Here is an 8,310-nt window from a genome sequence, read left to right as displayed (position 1 = left end):
ATTTAATAATGACTCAAGAATAATCAAATACATATTTCCACCCTTACATCAAAGGCATTTGGTTTAAATCCAGTCTATTTCAAAGTTCTGAAAAGTCCTTATGACTTCTGCTTGTATATCCATGTCAGATGAGTTGGTGCTCTCATGCCGACCTTTAAAGTTTGTGTCTGCATCACTGACACCTATGAAAAGATTCCTGTTGCCTTCAGTAGATTTCTATCAAACTCATGAGAGAATCTCCTCCTGAGAAAATCTGTAAATAATACTGAATAATTTGCAATCTAGACAAAAGCTAGTTCTGTGCTTGTAACTAGCATGTAACTGCAGTGAAGTCTCCAGGGTATATAGAGAGTGGCAGAGTAGGTACATACCAAATTAGGTCCCTGTTACTCAACAGGTAATAGATCAAGAGTATTAAATTCATTTAAAAGAAAAACAGCCATTAAAATTTCTCCTTCTGCCCCTAAAATACTTCAGAAATTAGAGTATGGAAAATTGTCACTGAAAAATATACGTTTTTAAACTTCCAAATACAGAAAACACATTCAGTGAGAATAAATGCAGGATCTGCTCTGCCTGGTGGCAGAGCTCAAAGAGGAGGTGGAAAGGCTGAGGAGCATCAGGGAGCGTGAGAGGGAAATAGACTGGTGGAGCCATGCCTTACCTTCCTTGAGACAAATGTAGCAAATGGATGCTACGCAAGAAGCAAAGGACCCCACAGCCTCATGCCACCAGGCAAACAGAGGGGAGTCATGAGATGAGGGGCAATGGAGACGGGTCCCTGCTTGGAGAAGCAGACGAAGACCCTCCCTTGCCCTCCCAGATGCCCTTATGCAATAGATCAGAGGGTCGGGAGCTTGAGGACCAGACAAGTAATAATGTAGATGAAGTCCATCCAGGGGGTGTGTCCAGTTTTGGGCCCCTCACTATAAGAAGGACATTGAGCTGCTGGAGCGTGTTCAGAGAAGGGCAACAAAGCTGGAGAAGGGTCTGGAGAAAAAGCTACGAGGAGCGGCTGAGGGAGTTGGGGTTGTTTAGTCTGGAGAAGAGGAGGCTGAGGGGAGACCTTATGGCCCTCTACAACTACTTGAAAGGAGGTTGTAGCAAGGTGGGGGTTGGTCTCTTCTCCCCGGTAACTAGCGATAGGACGAGAGGAAACAGTCTCAGGTTGCGCCAGGAGAGGTTCAGGCTCGACATTAGAAGGAACTTCTTCACTGTTAGAGCTGTTAGGCATTGGAATGGGCTCCCCAGGGAGGTGGTGGAGTCATTGTCCCTGGAGATGTTCAAAAAACGTTTAGATGTGGTACTTCAAGACATGGTTTAGTAGGCATGGTGGCATCAGGTATACGGTTGGACTTGATGATCTTTGAGGTCTGTTCCAACTATAATGATTCTATGATTCTGTGATCATTGGTGATGAGATCAAACTGATACTAGTTCCAAAGTATTCGGCTACATTTGGCTCCAGTTAAATAGCATAGGTATAATCAAGCTAGTTACTGTGGATATAATGTGAATGTAGTCACATTTCTCCTCGTGACCTCCTTTCAGCTGCCCAACTGGGGATGTAATGGAGTGTGAGATTGCAAACAAACTTTACCAGAGAAAATCACTATATTTTCATGAATTGTATGAATTCTTCTGTTGCTTTAACTTAGGTATTGTACTGAAGAGCAGTATATCTCCATCATTGGAGTGCCAGACACTTAAAATGGCTTAATTTAGTGCACATTTTATTTAAGCACTGTTCTCCTTCAGCTGGAAGTGTAATAGTCAATTGAAATGGTCTAATATAGTGTTACTGTTACAAGGGTAATATGACAAAATATCTCAGTTTAGTCCATTTCAACATAAAAATTAATAATGGCACATGTTATGTCAATATCTTCTCTTTTTTTGTTGTTTTTGTTTTTGTTGCTGCTGTTGTTAGAAATGGACCCAGCCTAGTTTTACTGTTGCCACAGTTCGGGTTACAGCAATTAATTTCTGTGAAAAAATTAACTAAATTCTTCTCATCACTTTTGACATGGAAAATACAAAAAACAGTCACCAATGTAAAAAGAAGTGGGCATTATAGCAGTGTTCGCACCACATTCTTACCCTCTAATAGGCTGTCATCCACATAACTTAAGGCAATCCACTTAACTCTGATTTTGAGCACAAATACTTTAGAATATGTCCCGTGGGAGAGAAATATTAAAGATCACTGCTCTGTATTAATGCTGTCACAGAAAATCAAGAAAGCAACTTTGGCTTTTCTTTACTGTCAAAATGAGCAACCTTTTAAGAGTACTGCAAGCATAATAGGCCTTGGCTGGTATGGACTTACTGGCCTGCCTGTATCAATGGCATGACACTGATATATATGAACTGACTATCAAGTACTAATTAAGGAGCCCTGACAACTTTTCTTAACATTCTCTTTTTCTTACACATGGAAAATGATACATGGCTCCTTTGCCACAGTGGACAAGTTAGCCTTAAAAGTAGGTGATGGGTCTTAACTGACTCCTCCCTCACCTTTTCTGTGTCTTGCTAGATTACAGAGTTCCCCTAAGTTATAGCTCCTCTTATTTTCACCTAAGCACCTTGTGCAAATTCTCAAGCTAACATTTCATATGAGTAACTAATGGAAGTTGTGTTTAGAGTTTTCGTTTAAATAACTGGCCATATCTTTTCAACTTGGCAGTAGTTAGGCAGCTCCAGATATCAGAGGGGCCTTTGCTGCTACTGAGTTGGATACTACAGAAGATGGAGTGAGCCAATTTGGGGAACTGTTTTTTTCACTCTCTCACAGGTAGCAGACTTGCAGTGCCATATGTAACTGTGCATTCACTCGGTTTGTTCAAGACTGGGTTTCAAGCCTGAGAGGCGATTAGTGCAGAATTGTTCTCACATGGCCCAGGGCATATTCAGATCTTTCACAGCATAGGTGAAGTTTTCTTAGTTTATAGGTACAACTCCATCCTTAGCACTGCTGAGTTTTCATGCTGCAATTAAGAATCTTACCATAAAAATCTTAGAGCAGAAGGCTTTGTCAGTTTCTTTTAATAATACACGATCATTTGTGTTTATCAACATTTATATTTGCATTTTGATATCAATATTTAAACAAAATAATTCTTCACTTTCATGACTTTATAGGTTTGGACAAGAAACTTTTTTTTTAATATTATTTCTGGTTTAATGTGGTCCATTTTGTGAAGGGCTTTACTATTTCCTAGACCTACTGTTGTTTATCTTGCAGTTCTCACTGAAGTCTTTCTCATATGCAAGGACCATAGACCTTGTAGCTGTGGCCAACCTAATGCTTCTTGCTAACTAAACACAAAGCCTCTGGTAATTGCACTGGAATTTATATATCTTCATATCAACAATTATGTAGTTTATATAAGTAGAGAATTTTATATATCTTTAAAAATGCATTCAGGAAAGGCCACCTCTCCTTTCTTGACAATAAAAGAAGGTCTTTCATGTTAAATTGCCTAGTTTGATGTTCTGTCTCTTCTTCACATGCATAAACTATGTCATCAGTTTACTTCCCAATAAAAATCAGCTATTACTTTTTCATGCTTGATTCACAGCCACTGCCCAGCTAACATCAAAGCCTCTACTTCTAGTCATAGAACAAGTAACATCCTCACTCCTGAGTTGCACAAACCAGTTCAATGGCCATACAGAATGGCTTTTGTATCATATATAAAGCATCCATTTTCAAAAAATTTACAGTGAAAGAAATTCCTCCTCAACTCCTCTGCACACTGAAATCCACATCAGTCCACATCATTCCACAGTCTGAACAGACTGCATTCAGTTTTCAGGGACAGAAAATCAACGTTTCCAGAAAAAGCACTGAATACCAAGTTATACGGTTGGCTTCAGTTGATGTGTGGTTACCATAAGGAATTTTTAAGTAAATTTAAAAAAATACAGATTTTCCTGTACTACTCTGCTCAGACAAAAAAGCATAGAGTATATTTCAAAGGAAATTATTGTAGATTCTTTTTTTTTTTTTAAAGCTAGTAGCAACTCATCATTGTTTTTCCAGCTGATCTATTCATCACATTATTTGTTGGCTCAGTCTAGGATGTTCCTTACAATTTCTCAATATTTTTGCCCCTTCTGTAATTTTCCAATTGGTAGACCCTTAGTGACCACTAAGTTAGATGGGCTATTGCTCTGAGTACTACTACTTTAATATCAGGAGAAATGTTGAGAGCCAGGCATACTAAGTGGATAAACCATTTAGAAGTTATTTGGTTGGAGCCATATTTATCCTGTGTTACAACTCTGTGCCAAAACAACATAGCCATCCAGTTACTCTAGTAATAGCTGAAAAGGGATCTCTGAAGTCAGTATGTAAGTTTTAGTAACTTCTACTACTCCTAAATCAGTATGTTTTGGGGCAGAAAACGTAGAGATGAAAAGCTCTGTCTCCCATTACTGGCCCCTTGAGCCATCCAGTATCCCAGAAAGAGTTTGTTTTAAAGAAAAAAAATTAATCACATTTATTACAAACAGAGCGAAATGTTTCTTATGTCTGAAAGACAAAGATAACGTGGCCGTTAGGGTTAGTCTTACTATATCCCAAAATGTCAACACACTTGCCAAAAGTGAATTTATCAGCTCAGTGCAGCCAAGAGATTTAGTTTATCTAAATGTCCTACAAGGAATAAATAGTTTACCACTGGTTTTGAAGATTGGGGTAAATCTAACATTCTATTGACATATGCTATAGATTTAATTTAATGCTGTGGTTCAGATGTCTCTTCTGATAAATTTTAGTAAAATCTATGCTAAGAAGAATGGAACTGTTTCAGTATTTACGGGGTTTAAAATGCAGGGCTAGCAAAGGAAACACGTTAATTGAAAAAATGTTTGTGTATATTCTTGCAATGGTTTAGAGAAGAATTTTGCTGAAGTTTGTTGGTTAGTTGGTTCCGAGTATTAGAAGTTTAGTATTTTTCAGGTTTGTTGTCTTTTCTATAGTGAGAAAATCCTCTAATGAAATGATTAAATAGCTCAATTTTTATTTTTTAGGCATATTGGAGATAACATCTGTAGAAATTGGAGTTGTGGCGGTTAAGTCTATTAAAAGCAACTATTACTTAGCCATGAACAAGAAAGGAAAAGTCTACGGCTCTGTAAGTATTTTTTTACCTTCGAAATGGATTTCAGTAGTCAGCATAGCTCCCCATCTTACCTACTGAAAACACCACTTGTCTGTGTATTACTACTAATTAGACCTGAAATGAGCTGTTCATCCATATTTCATCCTCTGGTAAATGAATAGCCCCACTCTCCACAAGCTCCCTGTTGTTTGTTATGCTGATACCATACTAAAGCAGCTGCTGGGATTTATCATGCTTATTGCTTCAGTCAGGTTTCTTATTAAGTAGCATCCAATGGAGAGAGTCCTACAAAATGTAATCTTTAAGACTGTTTTTCCCTGGTTTTCTGCAGTACAGTCACATTTAGCAGTAATTCTGGGGGGATAAAATGTATCTGAAATCTTGGAAACTTCGGCTGATGGAGCAGTCACACCAAGTTATCAAACTATGACTTTGAAAAAGAAAATTTCTAGAGTAGCAGCTTTAAATTGACTGTATTAATTAATACACAAGATTGTGTGCAATACAGAGAGACATAGACTTATATGTCAGCAGATAGATAAGCTTTGACTGAGCAGAATTTGGGTATCATTTGAAAATTGTCCATACATACTCTATTTGTATTTGCATTACTGATACTTTTAGGGAAAAACAAAACAAAAGAAAAAAAAAAACCACACCACAAAAAAAACCCAACCCAATAAAACTCAGTAACTGTCCAAATATTTTTAACAGGAAGCAATATGATCTATAAATCTGACTACTAAACTTAAGTGTACACTCCTCACACATCCACATGATTACACAAACATCAGATTGTTCTGGTATTATGTCTGGTTTGGTTTGCACTTTTGCAGCTTTTTGCCAGTTCCAGAGAGTTTGAGCCCATATAAATGTAAACTTATTCAAGTCATCTGCAAAGGTTATGAGCTAATCTTCAGATTGCTCAGTGTTCAGAACATCCATAGGCTTTAAAGAGAGCAGGTCACAGGTAGGTACTGATGCTGGGTTTATCCTCGGGCAATGTAGCTGAGCCTCTTATCTCTACTGAAAATAATGAAGTGATGCCAGTCTCAACTGAGACTCAAGGGGCTTGAAGTCATTTGACCCTCTTTTTTAAGGAAACATTTCTACGGGGTGGGTTTAGTTCATACAAACTACATAAACAGTCCTCCCTCATCTGCACTGTGGCTAGTCAATCCTAGTTCAAAACATTAATTCTGACTTTCTAAACTCCTGGACAGTGTTGAAAAATCACATTAAGGAAGGACCAGAACAGAGAAATGTTTCTTAAACTCCTTTAAATGTGAATTTTAATTTCTAGAATTACACTGGCCAGATATACAGGATGGTCAATGCTCAGTCCTGCATCATTGTGAAGTATAAGGGTATACTGAGTTGCTGACAAAGTTACCATTTGTCAGTTAAGCTACACTCATTGACCATGGGTATGCTTCTGGACATATGTGAAGGTGTTAGCATAAATCACTGTCTCCAATTCACACGTCTCAGTTTACAGTGTTTAGTTTAGTCATTTGTGATGGTCCATCCTAAAGCCTGAGATAAGTTTTCCTACGCAAGTTAGCCACAGCTGGTGTGTTGAGAGTCCATCCCAAGTCTATATACACATAAAAGAAGTCAAAGCAGATTTCATGTACCATAGGTGGAAACTGCTGCCATAAGATTCAGTAATTCATTGTGTATTAAAAATAGGGTTGACAGGAGGATGCAAAAGTGGAAAGTTTTTTTAATTCCAGCTGAGATAATTTTTCAATATTCACGTCATAAAATCACAACATAATGACTTATCAAAATCTATTCCATAATACTACAGAGATTTCAAGAATGCTTCTGTTATTATTTTTCCTGTCCTCCCAAGACTTAGTTAGACTCATATTACTGCAGTGTGGCAGCTTGCAGATGGATATGAAAACCAAACCAATAAAAATTTTAAAAACACTCCTAAGCATGTGCACAATAGACATTGGTGCAGGGTTATGCTGAAATTTGTTTGAAATGAGCAAAGCAGTCCTGGGCTAACACTCAGACCCCTGCCAATAAGATTTCTTAACCACATCACAGCATCATCTGTTCTGTCTTTATTATCTAAGAATAGAGATAAAAGTTTGTATTTGAGTACAATTCTGCATATGGGAAAACAAGTAATACTGTTTCTATGTTTATCAAATACTTTTTCCTTTTGACCAAGTTTGGTTAGAATGAGGGAGCAAAAGAAGACTTGTATTTGGTTTCTTTAACAAAATAAGCTGCTGGCAAATAGGAGAAGTTACTGTGGTTTAGAACTGTGATTCATGGCCACCTCCCTGCTTAATACCCTGACACCAGAGGTGGCATATTACAGTAAATAAATACTAAATTATCTATATGTAGCTTTGTGAATACAGGCGGTATAGGGTCATTTTGTAGAGAGTCTTATCTTGATGGTGTCTTTCTCACCAGTCATTGTTCAACTAATCCCAAATAAATAAATAAATAAATAAACTAATCCCAAAGTCAAAGAGCATTTTGGGAGCCAAACTGAGTTTGAATATGCACAATTCTGTTAGGAAAATGTAAACATGAGTTCTGTGATCTTAGCAGCAACAAAGTAAAACATTAATTAGACCCAAAAATTCTTAATGTGTCAAAAAGTACTGCACATGAACTGGTTTAAAAATTCTAATTTAATAGGAATGGAAAACATATTTTTAAAATATTTTTATGTCCTTTTTTATTAATGTGGATACTTTCTATATCTTATTTAGCTGAATATCTAAGGATTTTGATCGTAATAAAAAGTAAAACATCCCTGAAATTATTATATGTACCATGAAAATGACTTTATTATTCAGACATATTTCTTGTCTTGTTTGCAGGCATGTTAAAAATACACATGTAATTAGTATATCATATTCTGAGATTCTGACATACTTCTGCCTGAGCTGTGAAAAAACATCTTATTTTCTGAAATGCAGAAACAACAAAATGCCAATTTTTGCTTATAATTTTATGTATGTTGTGAATGTCCCACTTTCAAAAGCCTTCTAAATGGAATATAAGTAACTTGATAAAACTGGTGGGGTTTATGTGTAGGAATTACTTGTTTGTGAAAACAAAGCATTCTTGGCTTCATCATAAAGAAGATGTGTGTAAAAGTGCATTTAACATTGTAGAAACAAATAGTCTTTCCATCCATGCT

General features: G+C 36.9%; 1 protein-coding gene across 1 annotated transcript in view; it reads left to right on the top strand.

The window, feature by feature from the left end:
• The first annotated feature begins 757 nt into the window (after positions 1-757).
• LOC104164740 (fibroblast growth factor 10-like) overlaps positions 758-8,310 on the top strand; it is an 8,534-nt gene continuing 981 nt past the window's right edge. The window contains exons 1-2 of the mRNA XM_009704173.1: positions 758-902; positions 5,041-5,144. Of these exons, the coding sequence (XP_009702475.1) occupies positions 758-902; positions 5,041-5,144 (249 nt within the window). The remainder of the gene's footprint in view (positions 903-5,040; positions 5,145-8,310) is intronic.

Source organism: Cariama cristata, unplaced genomic scaffold (assembly GCF_000690535.1).
Source record: "Cariama cristata isolate BGI_N322 unplaced genomic scaffold, ASM69053v1 scaffold947, whole genome shotgun sequence".
In the NCBI taxonomy this organism is placed as follows: Eukaryota; Metazoa; Chordata; class Aves; order Cariamiformes; family Cariamidae; genus Cariama; species Cariama cristata.
Note: the sequence above shows the minus strand (reverse complement) of the source record. Positions and strands in the feature narration are given on the sequence as shown.